This window comes from Punica granatum, chromosome 4, assembly GCF_007655135.1.
Source record: "Punica granatum isolate Tunisia-2019 chromosome 4, ASM765513v2, whole genome shotgun sequence".
In the NCBI taxonomy this organism is placed as follows: Eukaryota; Viridiplantae; Streptophyta; class Magnoliopsida; order Myrtales; family Lythraceae; genus Punica; species Punica granatum.
Window position 1 is genome coordinate 5,873,730 of NC_045130.1, and position 21,238 is coordinate 5,894,967.

General features: G+C 36.1%; 3 protein-coding genes across 3 annotated transcripts; all 3 read right to left on the minus strand.

The window, feature by feature from the left end:
• Positions 1–3,090: 3,090 nt before the first annotated feature.
• On the minus strand, positions 3,091–4,230 carry LOC116205699 (lignin-forming anionic peroxidase-like; the record flags this gene model as incomplete). The annotated part of the gene is made up of 3 exons (XM_031538344.1): positions 3,091–3,479; positions 3,575–3,917; positions 4,027–4,230. Coding segments are annotated over 3 exons (936 nt in total), but the record flags the coding sequence as incomplete, so codon positions are not given.
• A 5,448-nt stretch (positions 4,231–9,678) lies between these two features.
• On the minus strand, positions 9,679–11,200 carry LOC116203184 (lignin-forming anionic peroxidase-like). Its single transcript, XM_031534848.1, has 2 exons — positions 10,520–11,200; positions 9,679–10,294 (listed from the first exon to the last, which is right to left on the minus strand). The coding sequence occupies exons 1-2, from the start codon at positions 11,076–11,078 to the stop codon at positions 9,909–9,911; spliced, it is 945 nt and encodes a 314-aa protein (XP_031390708.1). The 5' UTR covers positions 11,079–11,200; the 3' UTR covers positions 9,679–9,908.
• A 7,288-nt stretch (positions 11,201–18,488) lies between these two features.
• Positions 18,489–19,830, minus strand: LOC116203001 (lignin-forming anionic peroxidase-like). The gene is made up of 2 exons (XM_031534634.1): positions 19,164–19,830; positions 18,489–19,037 (listed from the first exon to the last, which is right to left on the minus strand). The coding sequence occupies exons 1-2, from the start codon at positions 19,720–19,722 to the stop codon at positions 18,649–18,651; spliced, it is 948 nt and encodes a 315-aa protein (XP_031390494.1). The 5' UTR covers positions 19,723–19,830; the 3' UTR covers positions 18,489–18,648.
• Between the last annotated feature and the right edge of the window lie 1,408 nt (positions 19,831–21,238).

Genomic DNA, 21,238 nt, shown 5'->3' on the forward strand with positions numbered 1-21,238 from the left:
TTACCCTTGATGAAAGACATTGTATAATCTTCATAGTGGATCGTTGATTCGGAGTTGGTCCCGTGGTTTTTCCCCACATTGGGGTTTTCCACGTAAAATTCTTTGTGTTGTTTTACTTTACTGCTTGTTGGTTGATTTGATTAGTTCCTATCTCGATTACACTAGAAGGGGAGGAAGATTAATCGCTGCGTTATTATTTGGTTGAGTACATCCCTAACCCCAACAAGAAGGAACTTGAGGAAGCTTCGAAGTCCCTTCGAACCGAGACTGGGGTTGACTAAATGAGTTCACCACCCACCCCAGTTGAAACCTGGAACGGGGAACAAGAGAGGGTGGACTCCGAACGCCGGGAAGCTTCGGACTTGCGGGAAAAATGGCAAGATAACGGCTGGGAGGTGTCTCAATCTGCGACCAGCAACTTGGAAGAGCTCGAGAAGGGTTTGGACAGTAGCTCCAGGCAAGCTCGGCAATTTACAGGCGGCAAGGAGTGGCACAGCAGCCCCGAGCGCAATCCGCACAGCGACCAGGAGCTCGGGGGTAGTTCCAGGAGGCCCAGCAGCCCCGGAAGTCCAAGGAGGATCCCAGAAATCAGTAGCACTCTGGTAATGACCTGCAAAGAGAGAACTAAAGGAGAAGAGAAGAGTCCAAGTTGCCGGTTCGGGGAGGACGGATGAGGTGGTGGCTGTGGTGTTCAAACAAAGGCGGGAAAGGAACTGAATGGCGTGGAAACTAGCAGAGGAAGGGGGCTGTGAAACAAGAAGGTGATGAAATGAAAATGGTCAGGGGAATGAAGGAGTTGCGAGGCTGTGACGAGAGGGAAGAAAGGGCCGGAAGTGAGCTGGATAGAATGGTCAACTGAGGGAGAGGTGCGTAGGCTGTGAGCTAAGGGATGGAAAGGGTCCAGAGAGCTTGGTTGAATGGGGATGGAGATGAGGGGGCAAGGCTTCTTCTGAGGAAACGGCTGGTGTAGTCCAGGGAAGTCAGTGAACAGAGAGGGCTCCAGGAGTTGAGAAAAAAGCAAGAGAGAGTTCGTGAGAGTTGAACAGAGGGAGAGCTTGGGTGAGGAGAGAAGCCGAGAGGGAGGGAAGTTGTCAGAGTCGGGGCTGGTCTGTGCTCGTCTCTGATGGGATCTTCCGTGTAGCAGGTGAAGAGAAGAAGGAGGAGGTGAGGTCCAGCAGGCTCGGGTGGTTAGAACAGAAGAAGAAAGGAAGGAAAAAGGGCGCCTGGTCAGTTGCTCGACTGAAAAGCCGAGAAGGAGGAGGAGGCTGCAGACGATAGGAGCACTCGGTCAGAGCATGGGTGGTTTTTTGTAGGCTCGGGCCTTGTCGAGAGGGACGAGAAGAAGAAGAGGAAAAGAAGGTTGTCGGTGATGATGACTGATGCATGGAGCAGTTCAGCCGAGAGCATGGGCACCTCCAGCCTGCTGAAGAACCAGAGATCAGACCAGAAAGCCGAAAGACAACAAAAAGAGGAAAATGGTTAGCTCTGATGGGGTGGGTGCCTCGAAGAAGAAGAAGGGAAACATAAAAGAAGAAAAGAAAATGGCAGAGAAGAGAGGTGGGTGTGGGGTCGGCCATGTCCACTTGGGGTCGACCCCAATCTGCCAGGTTATTGATTTTATTTATTTAATTGACTCTGACTTTTTTTTTTTACTCGTACACGCGTCAATAGGTAAAATTCAATTTATCAAAATCCGTTGGCATTTTCGGAATGAAAACTTTGAAATTGAGAAATTCAAAAAATGATCGGCTTCATGAGAATTCCAATTTGTATCGATGGAAATCGAATCTCGATAAAAATCGATATCGAACCTCTGATACATGTCGATCGTATTTTCGAGTTTCTCGTCTTTTTAAACGAATATTTGAAAAATAATCTGAAAATACTGTTGTGTTCAGAAAAATTCAAGGATCAATATTATGTGAAAAAATATATTTCAATTTCGAGTATCGTCCCGAATTTTGAAGAGAATCCAAAGTGATGCACGTAGGGCCTGAAATTCCCGTCTTTCCAATTGGATATCCGAAAATAATCCGGGACCACCATTGTATTAAAAAAAATTCAGGGATAGATATTATGCACAATTTTTTTTTTTCAGTTTCGAGTTTTGTTCCAGATCTTGAAAATTGAAGTTGATGCTCATAAAGTCCGAAAATGTTCCGTAAAGTTTTTTTTTCCTGAAAAATGTAAAACTGAAGTTAATTTAAGAAAATCCTTTGATTTCAAAAGTCGTGAATCAGGCGTTTAATCAAGAATACTTCCCTTCGATGGATGATAGAAATGACGATTTTGCCTTTACTCCTCTTGACCGTGATAGGTTGTCGGTTTTGCATTCTTATCGCGCTATGATTTTCCGTGTCGATCTCGAGGTAGTCAGGTTGACATGGCCGACCCCATGGTGAATAGTAACATGATAATTATTCGACAATTTTCTGTTACGATTCAAGGGTTGTCATTAGGATTGCCGTCGATAATTTCTCCTGGAACTTGTGGACCAAAACGGGATACTGACAGGAGACTTGCGTATCGGGTATTAAATATCCCGAATTACAAAAATCAAATGGATATTTAACTAATTGATTAACAATAACATCCATATGAATGAGCTTTACTGGAAATTCATCTACTTAAACTTATAATTAGAACGAAATAAGAAGGAATTGATGAATACGACACAATTTTCAGTACATTTGAGTATGTGAATAGATATTGAAAAGGAGACTCGCGCATGGAGTATTTGCTTTGTTTGTTTATGGAGTACAATTTACTTCAAGTAATGTCATTTTACTTTTTCTTTAATTCAACAACACAATTATTACTATTTTATCTTTTTCTTTAATATAATAATAAATTATCTCATATACTTTTTCTTAACAAAGTAATCAATATTTTTATTTATTTCAACTATTAATTACTTTTCTCACAATTCAACAAAGTAATTATTATTATTATTATTATTATTATTATTATCTTCTTTCTCAATTCAATAATAAATTTTCATGCATATTTTTTAAAACAATTATTACAACTCAACTTAAATATATATAAATATTTGTCGTGAGATAATCTCTTCTGAAGTTGAAGGCCACCTTAATTAGCTTCACTGCAGATTTTCCTTATCTGCCCTTGCGAACCGGTAAGAGGTTCAATATCTCCCATCCTGATCATGGCAGCCGCGAAGTCAGACTTGAATTTTGTTGGGTTCTTGATGCACTTTGACACAATACTGTGTGTCGATCTACCACAGAATAGCACCTGATCTGATGGCAGGAGCCCCTTCTTATGCATCAGGTTTTTGAAGTAGCTGTTATCGAATGAGTTGGGAGTCACCAGGTCGAGTGGTGCTAGGTTTGAGTCACCCCCGCTCGCTGGGCATGATCTCTTGCGGGCGCTGGCGAACCCAGTGTCGATGTTGGTCCCGTTGGAGTAGATTCGGTCACGGAATGTGAGGCACTGCGCTTGTCCAAGCGTGTGGGCGCCTGTCCAAATGAGGGACACATAGTTTGACATCATTAGAAAATTTTTTATGAAACATGCATGTATTAATAGTACCTATGCGTTTGTCTTCTCCTACCTGATAGTGCAACCATGTCCCTGACACTGAGTCCTTTCCTATGGAAGTGGGAGATGAGGATTTCGAGGCTGGAGTTGGGGGACGGAAGGTCGGTTGTCCGAGCACGGTTTCCGTTGGTGGAGTCCCTCCGACCTAGCTTGACAGTCCAAGAAGGCCCCCCGACCGCAACCGAAGCATCTCGAGCTGCTACAGCTAGTATGTCCGCACACGAGACTATGCCTGGGCATACCTTCTCTACTTGGGACTTTGCACTGTCGATGACTTCATATCCCCGGACAGAGTTGTTGTTTGGTTTCGCCTCCCTTTCTCCTCCATCTTTCAGCAAGATTGATGCATCACATCCCTGCAATATTATTTTTTAGACATGGGTCCAGTGAGCGATCGTAACACGATGTCACTTTTTTATTAATTATTAATCTGCAGTACACATGTATTTACAAGGGTACACTGACCTGAACGAAGCAATCGTGGAAGTGAAGGCGGATGAGAGAAGCGGCCATCCTACGTTCTTTCGAGATGGCCGACCTGATGGCGGTTCTTATGGTGCTGAGTGCTTTCGGGCACGTCCGGTGGTAGAAAGTCGAAGAGAGTGGTGCCTGGCACGACGTACTCGTGCGGATCACAAGCAATAATAAGATGAAATGGATGCCTGATGATCACTTAGCTGATGCTCGAAAAGGAGTAGTTTCATCCTGTGATTAAGAATATTACCACTTAATTTGCAATAATATGTCTTCAATATGATTAATCACCATTGCTATAACTACGGGCATCTTTTATATCCAAATATATATTACATGATGGTCCTACTATATAGAAGCACTCCACCTAATTAATTTTCCATATTGTGATTAAATTTTGGTGTACATACATATGTACTCACTTCTCAGCAAACAATTCATTCATTTCTTTTTTTCCAAAAGAAAAGGGTTGAAACCGAACTAATTCATCCTTTTTTTAAAATAGTAGGAAGTGAAGTATAGATATTTATTTATTTATTTTGCTAATTGTACTTGATATTGAGAGAATTTTCTAATTGTACATGAATTTACTAAATGCAAGTGAAGTATAGATATTTATTTATTTATTTTGGTTAGCATATGAATAAATAAATAAATTTAAGCTCGTACTGGTCGAGCTTGGCTGCTTTCAAAGATCTGATTATGACCGACCACGGACAACTAATGATTAAAAATTAGATAAGATAATTGAGATTCTCTACTGCAAATTGTATAATTTAAAATTCAACCTGAGAAGACTTGATTCTTCCTGACATTATACAAACTGAACCCTTCGGCAATTCGTAATTTAATTAGATTTTGATCGGTGCATGAATAACAATTAATTTCTTTTCGGTTACTAAAGAAGCTCAAGGCCTATACAATGAAAGAGAAATCCTAAATAACTAATAAATGGACACGGATAGTTCCACTAAGTATCGAACATGCGACCTCTAGGTCAACAGGCGAGTACATGCACCATTACGTTGCACCCTTTTTTGATGAGTAACAATTAATTAAAAATAATCGAGAGAGAACAAACTCTTGTCTAACTGATCAAAGATCGGCTTATGCGCATGCAACACGAGCTTTCAGTTTCACTCCATACGTCATTTGCGGTTTGTATATATCAATTGGAACAATATATCAAATTAATCATTAATTATACTTTGCTGTGAATTTTGAGTATTAATTCTGGTTTCTGTAAACAAACCGGTTATAGTTTACAAGAGATTCAATAACTTAGCGAAAGCAACAACATCTTCTAACGGTACGGAATGTGCTATGCATCCAGGCACCAAATACCACGTCCATCTCACTGCTTAATTAAGTTGTTGATCGATGTGCAGTCAATGAATAAAACAAATATAATTCTAAATATTCATTCTTTATGGGTAAAAGTGACTTATGAACAAGTTTGACATATTTTCACATAAGATGGCGCTCTAGATCAGATAAGAGCAGTAGGAAAGATTTGAATTATTGGTATATGCCAAAAAACATAAGATATATATTAAATATATTTTAAATAAAACTGTCTATGAAAAAGAATGTATGTTTACATTAAATCGAATATATGCTTATTACAAACGAGGGGTATGAGTGTATAAAATAGAAGAGATATAAATTAAATATAGGAATCTTGATTTTTCATATCGAGAGACATATATACAACAAAGGTCCCTTCTTGAAATAGAAAATATATGTAAGATCAAATGACGCGATTAATATTATATGATTGCACCATATTTTTGTTCAAAGGTGTTAAGACAGATAAAGGAACTGCAATCCCAATTTTCACTTTTCACTGGGATCCTAACAGCCGACGGGAGGTCTGATTTAGGCATTGGTTGGTGGCATTGATCTACTACTATGCGCTTATTTATTGTTCGGATTTTTTTTTTCACCCTTAATTTCTGTTTGTAATTTGCCTTGAAGGATCCCTGTAATGTCTGTTTCTGTTGTACTTTTTTCTTTTAGCATTTATACCAGTTTTTTATTAATGATAAAATGCTCATTGTTTATATCAGCTTTTCAATAATAATGAGGGACCTCCCCTGTAACAAGAAAAAAAATGAGCTACCGTTGTGTTTAAATGTATTTTTGATTAAAATCCGCACGAATCGGATTAATCATGAAACTCTGGTTAAAACTCGGATTTGATTTCCATACGGTCGGGAACTAAGGCTTTTATCGAATGGTCCATCAATGGCTGGCTTGACGGCCTAAAACCACAAATTTAAAGCATTCGGCAAGATTTCAATTAACTCAATATTTCCACATATGGGATAATCGAGATGTTTCACTTGGCTAAGTAAATCACTCGACTTTTTTAAAATAAATTGCACGAACCGATCAATAATATGTAATCGCGTCGATAGTTCAAGAACTGTTAGTCATGTCCTTTTAAAACTCACAGTTTCAAAAGCACCGAGACACATGACACGCGTAACGTGGATATCTAGAGAGTACTCGTATATTTTGACTTGAGTCTGGGCTCGATTTGAGGCAGCTCAAGTCGGGGCGCATGAGTTATTCTTAGACCACTTCCGGGTGTAGCAATCGGTTTCTTGGCTCTCTCGGGGTCCTCACGACCCAGGTAGATCTAAGGGATTGGTCGACACCGGCTACTGACTTTCGATAGTCCATGTCACGTGGTATCGATTTTTCACACACACACACATGTTTTTCGGTTTAAAGGCATGATCACCAGTTCTCGATTTGCCGACACCCTATGCATTGGGATGACTGAAACATACCGAATGAGGAAAAGGACGGGCACCTGTCAAGGTGCGATTATCATTCATACACCCTCCCTTTTCTGTCTGTATGTTTTTGTTACCTTGATGTAAATTCGGGAACTTAGGGAATTGGATTAGAGGCACGAGCATGGATGGCCCGTGAAAGGTTGTCCGGTCTCTCATGGGATATGTGCAGAGATCTTGGCACCCTCGTGGTGTTTCGTGCCCCAATTTCCCTAAGTTTGTGCTTAGAATGGGTCACAATAAGAAAAAAGAATTAATCTCAAACTCGACTTGATCAGACACGGGCAAAAAGTCACGAAACATAACAATTTAAAAGCGACGCACACATTTGAGATTTGATTACAGACGTCATTTCCGTCAGATTCCTTTAAATATTGCCTAATGTAACATATCCTCCCAGGGTGATCCATGACCGATCAACATTGATTACATCATCCAATTTGTCTGTTTAGTGTAAAAACTTGTCTGTCAAGCAACCCCGGTTCATAATTTGTTAATCACGTAAATCCGGCGATAATACACAATTTGTCTGTTTTCTTCTGTCTTGATCTGCTTTTTATTTGTTTCGTTTGTTTTCATGTAGTCCGAGCTCGTGCCAATAAGATACGATGCACATGGGGTCCAACGCCCCTTTACTGTCGATCACGGGATAGATTTGAAAAAAAAAACTGCGGGATAGATTTGGAAAAAAATGTAAACCATGAAATATTTTAGATCATTTTAAAAGTTATGACAGATTTGAAAGAAAAGTGAAACAATGAGATATATGGGGTAAAAATCCCTTTTTTATTTGATTTTGTGTAAAACTTGAAATTAATCATTAAAAAGATTTTATTGTGTTAAGAAGGTAGTATGTTTTTCAAAAATCAAAATAGTTGTTATAAAAAAGGTTATATAAGTTTGCTAAAACAAACATATACAACTCAAAGGATAAAAACATCACGAAAAAAAGTTAATTGATCATATATAGAATTTTCAAATTAATTGTGACCCTATAAAAGAAAAAAAATTTACATATCACTACGAACATAATCTCATATATAAAATAAAATTAAAAATTAAAAATAAAGATGACAAAACACTACCTTAGAAAGAGGATAAAACAATTTTCTATTTTAATTACTAAGCTTAATTGATGTAAGTGATAAATCTATATTAACAATTAACTTAAATATTATTATTATAACAACTCATTTGACCACGTTACTATAATAAGCAACTTAATCTAACTTTTAAAAAGTTTTAAAAATTACTATTTGAAAATTACAATTACTAATCGAAAATAATTTTAATGAGAAAATTGGAGTTTCAAAATTTAATAATTATAATAAGAACTCACATAGAGATATATAAAAAGGAACCTTTTTTCCGTTACAAGATTATGAGAATATTATTACATTAACCATGTATCCTGAAATGAAATATATGAATGATATTGAAAACTTTTAATTTTATTAGATCAATACTTGTATTTCATATACAAAATTGATGATCATGTTAGAATGCTAAGATTAATATTATATATAACTTATTATATTATAAACTAGATGAAAATCTGCACGTTGCGTGGACGATTATTAAGGAATTTAATGATAGAAATCTTGAAATATCAAAACTTATTTGTATTGTTAATTAAAACTGAAATAAATATTTTATTAAAAATCAATATCGAAAAAATTAGTTTGAAAAATAAATTAGTTTTAAAAAATCATTCTACAAATTAAAATTCAGCCAGAGAATAAGAATAAATAAATAAAAGTATTGAAAGTTAATGGATAAAATATTTCTATTAAATTATGAAATAAGAATAAAAAAAATATTCAAGGTATATAAATTAGAAAAGTCATACCGTTATAGAAACAACATCCATAATGGAACTCGAATAAAAATCATGTTAAAATGATCAATATCGAAACAGTTATTCTCGATTAAAGTTCATTCAACAAATCAAAGTTCAATCAAGAAAAAGAAAATTTTGGAGAAGATTATTAAAACAATCAAAATATCAAAGCAAATGTTTGAAATTTGCATTATAAAATTCTATCCTTGAATCAAACTTCAGCAATGAAAAAGAACAATTTGGAGAAGAAAGTAAAAAAAAATTTGGAATTATATATAGAATATTGTTCTCCTTTAACCGATTCTTGGCGAGGCATAAGACTATATACAAACACAGAGGTTCAATTGTTAAAAAACGACAATTATATATTTAATATATTTAATCTATAAATACTAACCATTATAATCTATATACATTTAATTGAAGGAGCATATATATATATATGACATCTATATATATTTTGTTGCGGCAGTTATATCTTTATATTATATATATATATATAGCAATGCAAATTATTGCGATGCCCTTATTGGGCTATATTCTATTATAATCTAAATGTTGAGAGATGTATATATATAATCTATATACGCTATTGCATATTTTGTTCCATTGTATATATTATGTATGTCTCATGTCACATTTTAAACCCTTATATGTATTTCGTTGTGCCTTATACATAAAATTTATATATTTAGTACATAATTAATTAATTGAATTTCCCTAATAAGAATAAAAAAATTCCTTGGTATAAGTGATTTCCTACGTGACAACGTGAGAGAGCTTCGTTTTTTATTTTTGATGATGTGGCGGCGTGAGAATTTGGCTCATGCTTTGTTTTTATATATATATAGATGCTTAGATACAATACAAAATACATATATATAGCTAAAAATAGCTTGTGTATTGCATGAGACAATTAGTTGCAAAATTACTATTAAATCGTAAAACTTACCCTAATTGTAATTAAAAATTACTTTGATTTCAGATGACAAGCTAGAATTCCATTAATTATGGTTATTAGTTTCCCCAATAACAAAACGAACAGGTTGTTAATTAATTGACTACAATTGACCTCCATAAATTTGATGATGGAAAGGCATTATGCATACACTGTGGAAGAACAAAGGAATGAATACAATAAAAATTGACAAACACTCACTTTTCTGCACGAAGTTTTGCATAAGTTTCTGGAAATTAAGAAGATGTAAAGTTTCGTATTAAATGCCGGACTAATTAACAGCGCTGCAGATCCTCCTTATTTGCCCTTGTGAACCAGTAAGAGGTTCAATATCTGCCATTTTGATCATGGCGGCTGCGAAGTCGGCCTTAAACTTTGCCGGGGCCTTGCTGTACTCTGACACGAAACTGTCTGTCGACCCGCCGTTGAACAGCACCTGATCTGACGTTAGGAGCCCCTTCTTCTGCATCAGGTTTTTGAAGTAGTTGTTGTCGAACGAGTTGGGAGTCACTAGGTCGAGTGGGGCCAAGTTAGAGTCACCCCCGCTCGCTGGGCATTTCCTCCTACGGGTGCTGGCGAACCCAGCATCAATGGTCCCATTGGCGTAGATTCGGTCACGGAATGTGAAGCACTGTGCTTGTCCGAGTGTGTGAGCACCTGTCCAAATTAATATAGTTCATAGTTAGACCATGATCATAGAAGTTTATCTACTTAATTGGGCCTTAGAGTTCGGGTTGGGTTTGGGATATGATTATTAACATTGCTGTAGAGTCGGTCCAATAGCGTCGCTAACATATACAAAAATTCTCTATATTTATCTGTTTTAATTTTTGGATCGAATTGGTCCATTATAAATTCAAATTTATGAGAAATTTATCTTACCTGAGAGAGCAACCATGTCTCTAGCACTGAGTCCCTTCTTGGCGAAGGCACCAATGAGGGTCTCAAGGTCGGCACCGAAGAACGGAAGGTCAGTTAGAGCCTGAGACGGGTTTCCAGTGGTGGAGTCCCTCCGCCCAAGCTTGACAGTCCAAGAAGGCCCCCCGACCATGACCGAAGCATCTCGGGCTGCTACGGTTAGTACATCCGCACACGACACCACGCCTGGGCATATCTTCTCTACTTGCGACTTTGCATTGTCAATGACTTCGTATCCCCGGGCGGAGTTCTGGTTCGGCGCGGCTTCCCTTTCACCTCCATCTTTCAGCAGTATCGATGCATCGCATCCCTGAACAAAGCAGTCATGGAAGTGGAGGCGGATGAGAGAGGCAGCCATCCTGCGTTCCCTAGAGATGGCCGTCCTGATGGCAGTTCTAATAGTGCTGAGCGCATTAGGGCACGTCTTGTCATAGAACACGGAAGAGAGCTGTGCATGGCACGACGTACTCAAGCCAATGACAAGCATTACTAGGATGAAATGGAAAGTTCCGGTAATTGCCATAGCTGATCGTAGATGTATTCGTAAACTTGTTGAAGTTAGGCAAATGGCTAGAGAGAGTACAAAAGGCTTGAAGACGAAGGAATAAGAAGAAGAAGAAGAAGAAGAAGAAGGCTGAGGGAGTGTTGGATATGATTGAGCAAAGCAAGATCTTTGTCTATTTATAAGCGCAATTTCCCTGTCTCTGATCTTGACTTTATTATATATTTTTTTTAACCCATGCAAACGCGTAGTCAACTTCTATATATATTACATATGTAATATTATATTAGCAAGCGGGGGTTCTCCAATTGAAACGGTCAACATTGTACCACATATATATATATATATATATATATATAGTCCTGTGAATGTGTAGGCTTATGATATATTTTAACATATCCCTTTTGAAAGTCAAAAGCACATACAACGTAAACGCATGCACGTGAAGAGATTGTTATCGATACTCTCTCGGATCCCTTCCGAGGTTCTTGTGAAGATATTGTTACTGGATCGATATTACTCTCAATCACTTCCGGGGTAACCATGCATATACAACTTTTGAACTAATGACGAAGTCTGCCTCTCGATAGCAAGGCTTGATTATTTTGACTGTAAAAGAAAGAGAATAACGATTGTCATTATGCTTACTAAGAGATATACATAGACTGATCGATGAACCGGTCATGCAAGGATCGAGTATCCGACAATATATACTGCAGCATTAATGACAGTACAGTGCAAGGAATTTCCTGGAACGACTACTAGTCATGGACAAGCATGCCTAGCCTATCACATAGATCGCTTCACCTAAGACCAAGTAATCTCGTGCCTGTAATTAATCGTGCTTTGTAACCAAAAATCAAACTTAATTAGTTTATTCACACAAATGATAATTTCTTTTTTTTTGTTTTCTTTTTTTTGCCGGAAATGATCATTTGATAGAATGATGATTTCTATCAATTCTCTTCGACATTTGACTTGAGTAAGATTAGTTCGGGATTATAATGATCGCGATGTCTGATGAAGGACAAAGCAAGCAAACGTAGAGCCCGGAAATTTCTATCAATTTTTATTTTTGGGTTTAAAATGTGTTATGAGATGAAGGTCAAAATGTTTTGCCCTTAAGAATAGTCAAAGTGCCCCATTAACTGGCATGCATTTGCCCGAAAACGAATTGTTCCTCTTCGGAGAAGAAGTCTCTCCTTTCTGACATTTGACAAAATTAACCTAACCCGATCGGCGCACAACTTGTGGCCCAGCCATGCCTTGCAGCTGACAACTTTGATGGAACGATGGATATGAAATCTTTCTTCTTCCGAGTCAACAAAAAGAAAAAGTCTTTTGCTCGGGCGCTTAATTTGATTAGCTGTAATCGATGTTGTCTTTCATATTCGGCCGCGATATAACTAACAAGCAAATTTCATTTTGTGAGAATTTGCTAGCTTTGTTGTACATGAATTTACTAAATGCTAGTGAAGAATAGAATTCTTTTTTCCCCCCTCGTTAGCGTATTAATTTCTTTAATTTCTTGGTTTACACTTTAAGTTATCATGTTATATATTACACGCAAAATGCCCGGTCCTCTATGTATCATAAATTACTAATTAAAGGGTCATTTCCGTTTCCCAAAGAGGGAGTTAGCAGACATTTTGGCTAATCAATTAAATGATCTTCTTGAAAATCGCTGTCACGCATTTGCGAATATAGTAATGGATATTATACTTATCGTACTCGTCGAGCTTGGCTGCTTTCAAAGATCTGATTATGACCGACCGCGGTAAGCTAATTATTAAAAAATTAGATAAGATAATTGAGATCCTCTACTGCAATTTGTATTTATTACGAATAAATATTCGTAATAGTATTATATAAAAAATCAATCTGAGAAGACTTAATTCTGTTGACATTATACAAACTGAACCCTTCGGCGATTAATAATTTAATTAGATTTTGATATATTAATCGGTGCACAAGTAACAGTTAATTAACAAATGATCGAGAGACTTCATTCTCTGCTCTAACTAATCAAAGATTGGTCGATGTGCATGCGACACAAGCAATCAAGTTTCACTCGATACGTCATCTGTGGTTTCATCTGTATGCTAGGCCTCTTGTATCAATCGGAACAACATATGAAATTAATCATGATACCTATGTTGTGAATTTTGAGCATTTCCGTTTTTCCCAAATAAACCGATCGATTATAGTTTACATGAGATTCAATAACTTACCGAAATCAACAACATTTTGCAACCGTACGGAATGTGCTAGCATCCAGGCACCAAATACCGCGTCCATCTCATTGCGTAATATAATTAAGTTATTGATCGATGTGCAGTCAATGTATAAATAAATATAATTCTAAATATTCATTCTTTATGGGTAAAAGAGTCTTATGAATAAGTTTGACATATTATCACACAAGATGACGCGCTAGATCAGACAAGAACAGTAGTAAGAATTTGAATTATTGGTATATGCCAAAAAATGCAAGATACATATTAAATATATTTTAAATAAAATTGTATATGAAAAAGAATGTATGTTTACGGTAAATCGAATATATGCTTATTACAAACGAGACGTATGAGTGTATAAAATAGAAGAGATATAAATTAAATATAGGAATCTTGATTTTTCATATCGAGAGACATATATACACCAAAGGTCCCTTCTCGAAATAGAATATATATGTAAGATCAAATGACGCGGTTAATATTATATGATTGCACCATATTTTTGTTCAAAGGTGTTGAGACAGATAAAGGAACTGCAATCCCATTTTTCACTTTTAACTGGGATCCTAGCAGTCGATGGGAGGTCTGATTTAGGCATTGGTTTGTGGCATTGATCTACTACTATGCGCTTATTTATTGTTCGGATGTCTTTTTTTTTTACCCTTAATTTCTGTTGTAATTTGCCATGAAAGATCCCTCTAACGTCTGTTTCTGTTGTACTTTTTTTTTAGCTTTTATACCAGTTTTTTAGTAATGATAAAATGCTCATTATTTATATCAGCTTTTCAGTAATAATAAAATTCTCTTAACTTACGAGGAAGAAAAAATGAAGGGCCTCTCTTATAACAAAAGAAAAATGAGGGACCTCCCTTGTAACAAAAAAAAAATCAGCACGTACAATATTTATTTATTTATATATCTCATAGGCGAACATTTGTTGTAATTCCATGCTGAAGGAGCAACATAATCTTTCATATTTGGAAACTGTAGAAACGGGAATAACATCTAATCTACTCTTGAAATTTCCTGAGACTGTTAAAGAATCATCTTAGCTGGGAGGAAAAGGTCCATATGGCATTTGTTCCCTTTGTGCTTGAAATTATGAATATAGAAGAATTATTATATGGGCACCGGTAGTCCCACTGAGTATCGAACCTCAAACCTCCTAGTTATCAGGCGAGAACATGCGCTACTATGGTACACCCTCTTTGATAAATATTACTTAATATTGATTTAGATGTTTACCTATACTCTATGAATAGCCAATTATATTTATGTCTCTCGCTCGCTGTAATGAGAACGTATTAATTAAGGTAATGTTATCGGGGGACTAAATACTCAACAGTTTCTGATGGATTAAGCAAACATACAACATGAGTTGGTTTCAAGCGCCAGTTCAGTATTGGTTTGTATTAAATAAAGTCTTAGATTGTGAATGAATAGAAAATTAATGATTGAGGGAGTTATATCCTTGAGTAATCAACCTGATTTAGACTGAATTAATTGAAACTCTCATTGAGATTTCGGATATTTACTAGGCGCATACAGAAGAAAAGCAAGCAAACGCGTGTAGCAGAAGAATATTCTACAAAAGTGTTTGTGTCAGATGATCGATGATGAAGTCGAAATTAATGTCTCGCTCAAAGAAAATTCAAAATGTTTAAAGTGCGTTTGGATTGCGAGTTGAGTTGAGTTGAGTTGAGTTTTTATTTTAATTGGTATGTAATGATTGTATTGTTGAATTATGAGAAAAAGTGTGAAAAAGTAATAAATAATTGAGAGAAAATAATGATTAAGTAATTATTGTATTGTTGAATTGTGAAAAAGTAATTAATAGTTGAGAGAATTTAATATTAAAAATTGAATTGAATGATTAAAAATATTTTTAAAAAAAAGTAATGATTATGATGTTGAATTGAAAATAAGTGGAATTGAGTTGAGTTCAACATTGTTTATAATCAATTGGCATTTATGACAGGAAAGAAATGTTCCTCTTCCGAGAATAGGTCCTTTTTTTTTTGGTCTGACATTTTGACAAAACTTGGCAAAACTTGCAGCCTACCAACGCCATCCAAATCTTTTATCTTCAATTCTTTCTCTCTCTCTCTCTCTCTCTATATATATATATATAATAAATCTATTTAATCTACAAATGATGAAATAAAGATACAATTACGCACTAATTGAGAGATGTTAATTGCATATTGAGTCAATCAAAGTAGTCTAATTTTATTAATTGATTTTGTATAGAATTTGAAATTAATCATTAAAAAGATTTTTTTGTGTTAAGAAGGTAATATGTTTTTCAAAAATCAAAATAATTATTATAAAAAAAGGTTATATTAAAAATAAACATATACAATTCAAAGAATAAAAACACCATGAAAAAAAATTTAAGTGATCATATATAGAATTTTCAAAATAATTATGGTCCTACAAATGAAAAAATTTATAACATACCACTATGAACATAATCTCTTATATAAAATAAAAATAAAACTTAAAAATAAAGACGACAAAATGCTATCTTAGAAAGAGGATAAAACAAATTTCTATTCTAATTACTAAGCTTAATTGATGTAAGTGATAAATCTATATTAACAATTAACTTAAATATTATTATTATAACAACTCATTAGACCACATTACTACAATAAGTAACTTACTCTAACTTTTAAAAAATATTAAAAATTACTATTTGAAAATTACAATTACTAGTTGAAAATAATTTTAATGAGGAAATTGGAGTTTCAAAATTTAATAATTATAATAAGAACTTACATAGAGCGTAAACGCAAGTGTTACTTTTGATGTTGTTAATTTATCCTTTTTTTAATGGAAAAACTCGTATATGAACTAATTCCACCAAAACTTGCATGTGAAGAGATTGTTAGGATCAGTACTGTCTCGGATCCCTTCCGAGGATCGCATGAAGATTGTTATCGGATCAATATTGCTTTCCTAATCACTTCCGAGTGATAAACCATATACTATTTTGAACTAATAATGAAATTTGCTCTCGATAGCAAGGCTCGACTTTGTTGACCTGCAAAATAAAAAGAATAGCAATCATCATTAATGTTTTACGAAGAGATATACATCCACGGATCGATGAAATGGTCAAGCGAGGACTGAGTATTAATCGACAGTCTACGTTCCAGCATTAATGACGGTATACAAATATGAAGAATTTCCTGTAATAAGGATGTTTATGGAACGGCTAATTGTCATGGACAAGCATGCATTAGTCCCTTTTCAATAGCGTGATTTGATCAAGGACGTACTAAAATCTTAGAAGAAGCATATAGAATGTCTATGAATGACTCATAGCACTAGTCGACCTATAGAGAAAGATCGAACTTAATTGATTCCCCATATAATCACTTAATCACAGAGATTGTATTGCAGCACGTGTTACTATATCAGCTGCTTTATTTTAAGCTTCTGATAAAAAACGAGCAATTTTTGTAAGATTTGTCATATAAATACCTTTACACTTTGCAGGAATATAAGGTGCCATCCTAGGATTCCATTTCCTAGTACCAAATGAGCTCCTGCTTCCATCACCTCTTCTAAAATGATTCCAAGTGATCAATCATAATAGTGTTTGATAATTTTAATCTCGTGCCTGTAAATACCACGTGTTGAAACCTAATATCATGCTTGATTAGTTTATTCAACACAAATCACTTCTCTCAATTATCTAATTCGACATTATTTGACTTGAGTATTAAGATTAGTTGGGAATTATACTGGTCGCGACATTCTGATGAAGGATAATGCAAGCAAAACTTATAGCAGGAGAATATTCTATACTGAAGTGTTATAAGATGAAGGTCAAAATGTTTTGCCCAAAAGAAAAGTCAAAATGTTCCTAATTATAATCATTAAAACTGGCATGCATTTGCCCAAAAAGATAATTGTTCCTCTTCGGAGAAGAAGTCTCTCCTTTATGACATTTGACAAACTTAATCTAACCCGACTGGCGCACAGCTTGTGGCCTAGCCATGCCTTGCAACTGACAGCTTTGATTGAACGATGTATACGAAATCTTTCTTCTTCCGAGTCGAATAAAGAAAAAGTCCTAATTTAATTAACTTCGTTAGTGTGATGAATGTCATCTCTCATACATGGTGACGATATAACTAACAAGCAAACTTGATATTGAGAGAATTTGGTAATTGTACATGAATTTACTAAATGCATGTGAAGTATATAATTTATTTATTTGTTTTGGTTAGCATATAAATAAATTTAAGCTCGTACTGGTCAAGCTTGGTTGCTTTCAAAGATCTGATTATGACCGACCACGGTGAACTAATGATTAAAAATTAGATAAGATAATTGAGATTCTCTACTGCAAATTGAATTATATAAAATTCAATCTGAGAAGACTTGATTCTACCTGACGGTATAGAAGTCAATTACAAACTCTAAATTTATTCAATCAAATCATTTTGAAAAAGAATTTAACGAAAAAAATAGAGAAAAGAGATAGAATATATGTTGAGTTTGGATTAAACCCAGTAAGCAAGATAAATGACTTACCATTCCAAAACCCCAATCACCTTATCTGAATAGAGAGGTATTAGAGTTATATCCTGTCAAAAGAAGATCGTTGAACTATTTAATTAGAATGAATGAATACGTCTTGTAATCATCATCACATTGGCCATACAATGATTATACACAGTAAATTAGTAAGTTCATCATCGCTATTAGTCTATTCCTAATGCTATCACGATACACACACACATAAGTTATTACCAATTAGTAGCACAGTACGAGCGAATCTAATTATTGTACAGAAGGAACATGAGACTCAAAGATCCAAAAAGAAAATACAACGATAACAACAGCAGAAGACAAGAATTAGGCAGAATTAATAAAGGAATGGAATCAAAAGGTCCATATTAAACACATTCCACATCGATCCCACCAAACTTTTCGACATGTGCTGAAGTTAAAAGATACCAGTTTTATTTATATAATAAACATAATGATATAAGATGTTCCTTTATCAAAACGTACGAGACGTTTCCTTTTCATACCTTTTTATTAACCCTTTATTATATTCTCTGTGTGCTCGAGATGAAAACTAAGGAATACCATCAATTCTCCGGGTGCTCGAATGAAAACACAGAAAGTTGGAGAATTTCAATTCAGCGAAAAAAAAATTATAGGAGAATAACAATTAGTTGGTGAATTTATTTCACGAATTACGAAACGAAATGAATTATTACTGATGGAAATGCATCTACACTTGAAAGGACAAAAAAAGAATTAATCAATACAAGTTGTGTGAATAAGCATTTGAAAGAAGTCCCGCGTGCAATGAAGAACTGCATCGAGTATCAGTTCACTGCGCTGCAGATCTTCCTTATCTGTCCCACTGAGCCAGTGAGAGGTTCGATATCTCCCATCCTGATCATGGCAGCTGCGAAGTCAGTCATGAATTTTGCAGGATTCTTGCTGTATTCCGACACGATGCTGTCAGTCGATCCGCCACTGAACAAGACCTGATCGGATGCCAGGAGCCCCTTCTTCTGCATTAAGTTTTTGAAGTAGTTATTGTCGAACGAGTTTGGGGTCACCAGATCGAGTGGTGCCAGGTTCGAGTCACCCCCGCTCGCCGGGCATCTCCTCTTGCGCGTGCTGGCGAACCCAGGGTCGATATTGGTCCCATTGCCGTAGATGTGGCCACGGAATGTGAAGCACTGAGCTTGCCCGAGTGTGTGAGCTCCTGCCAAATATTAAGAACAAGAGTTAATAAATATATCTTGAACGATAACCAAAGATTTGATTCGTGCTTAAATATATAATTCGAGCAATAACCAAAGATTTGATTAGTAAAATACTATGCAGCTACCTGATAATGCAACCATGTCTCTGGCACTAAGTCCTTTCCTAGCAAAGTCGGAAATGAGGGTTTGGAGGTCGGCGCCAAAAAACGGAAGGTCGGTCAGTGCCTTAGACGGGTTTCCAGTGGTGGAGTCTCTTCGCCCAAGCTTGACATTCCAAGAAGGCCCACCAACCATGACTGACGCATCTCGAGCTGCAACAGCTAGTATATCCGCGCACGACACCACTCCGGGGCATACTTTCTCAACTTGCAACTTCGCATTGTCAATGACCTCATATCCCCGGGCAGAATTGTTGTTTGGCGCGGCTTCCCTTTCTCCTCCATCTTTCAGAAGTATCGAAGCATCGCATCCCTGAACAAAGCAGTCATGGAAGTGGAGCCGGATGAGAGAGGCGGCCATCCTGCGTTCTCTCGAGATGGCCGTCCTGATGGCTGTTCGTATGGTGTTGAGCGCATTCGGGCACATCTTGTCATAGAACGTGGACGAGAGCTGTGCGTGGCATGAACTGCTCATGCTGATGATCACCAGCATCAAGAGGATGGAATGGTATTTTCCAAAGGCCATATTTTGGACTTTAAACTAGTTCACTGATGATGATTATGTGTTTATGGAGAGAGAGAGAGCACAGAAGCTTGACGAAGAAGAAGAGTGAAAGAGCTGGAGATGATTGGAGGAGGCAAAATCTTTGTCTATTTATAGGGGCATTTCCCCTGTCTGGTTTTTATTCTTTTCTAATTTATTTTTATTTTTTGAGTCATATATATAAACCGCGTGTAGTCAACTTGTGTACACATTGGCAAGAGATGAGTGCGTCTATATTATTGAAACAGTCCACATTTGTATAATAGTGTTATTTGAGTCAAAGGTTGCATAATGAATATAATATACATGCATGTATATAGGATAATGCCTTAAATGCCAATGCATATACTAATTCCTGCAAAAAGAACGTATATGAATTATTCCACCGAAAAAAAATTTGTGATACGTACAAAATTATGAAACTGGATCGAGGCGGAAACGTGAATTTGTGATATGTACAAAATTATGACATTGGATCGAGGTGGAAACATGAATTTGTGATATGTACAAAATTATGACATTGGATCGAGGTGGAAACGTGAATTAATAACGTAAGGAGTATCCTTTCTCGTCTCGCCAGCCAATCTATCTTAACTGGACGACTGAGTGTTGTATTGTACTCGCACTTCATCATTTTCAAGCTACGAGGACCAGTGTCTTGCTCTCACACTTCATCACTTTTCAGCTCTAACCTTCAGTTTGGGACTACATTTCATCATTTTCAGCTCTATAATAACTTGTGACTACAATTTTTTCCGGGTACACAGGGAGGCCTATAATTATGATATAATGAAGAGTGCTTCTAACATGGGACATAAATAATATCCCATGCTGAGACACTAATTTTATCCATTAGATATTCCAACATGAAATCTTGGTCATTCATAATTTACATATTTTACCTTCTCAAATTGTAATCTTTCAACTATTCATTTAGAATTTTTACCCACAATAATTTGTATTCGTCCCTCACTCATTTGATATATGGCCCAATCACACACCGTCACATGTGTCCCCATGCGAGACAAAATGTAATCGGGTAATGGGCGAAACCCGACCCTAATTAATTGGACTAATACCGAACCGATAGTTTGGTCTTTTGCAAATCCGACTTGGTATTATTTATTCAACCTGTTTGTTTGGTTTTTCTTTGGTTCATTCTATCGTTTTCAATTCTGATTACCATGTTTGATCATCATCTAGCAATTGATAGGAGGTTTTGGCCTTTTCGATCATCAAATTGTTTCCCAAACAACCGTTTTTCGCATTTCTTTGTACCTAGTTGAAAATTTTATTCACCGGAATTGAAACTTCAACTCACTCATCAATTTCGGGATGCTTTCAATATGAAAAGAGTCTCATGCCGGATGTCCCACTAGTGCGACGGGAAACTTGTTTCGATTACGATTGTCAATTCCTATCGACATGTTTTGCTTCACTTCGTCAAACCGCGCCATGGCTCAATACTTCCCATGGTATTTTCGGAGAGTTCATCGGA

Coding starts and splice junctions, on each gene's coding strand:
- LOC116203184 (XM_031534848.1), bottom strand. CDS start 11,078: ATGGCAATTACCGGAACTTTCCATTTCATCCTAGTAATGCTTGTCATT. Junction 10,295..10,519: donor AGACATGGTTGCTCTCTCAG/GTAAGATAAATT, acceptor TAATTTGGACAG/GTGCTCACACACTCGGACAA.
- LOC116203001 (XM_031534634.1), bottom strand. CDS start 19,722: ATGGCCTTTGGAAAATACCATTCCATCCTCTTGATGCTGGTGATCATC. Junction 19,038..19,163: donor AGACATGGTTGCATTATCAG/GTAGCTGCATAG, acceptor AATATTTGGCAG/GAGCTCACACACTCGGGCAA.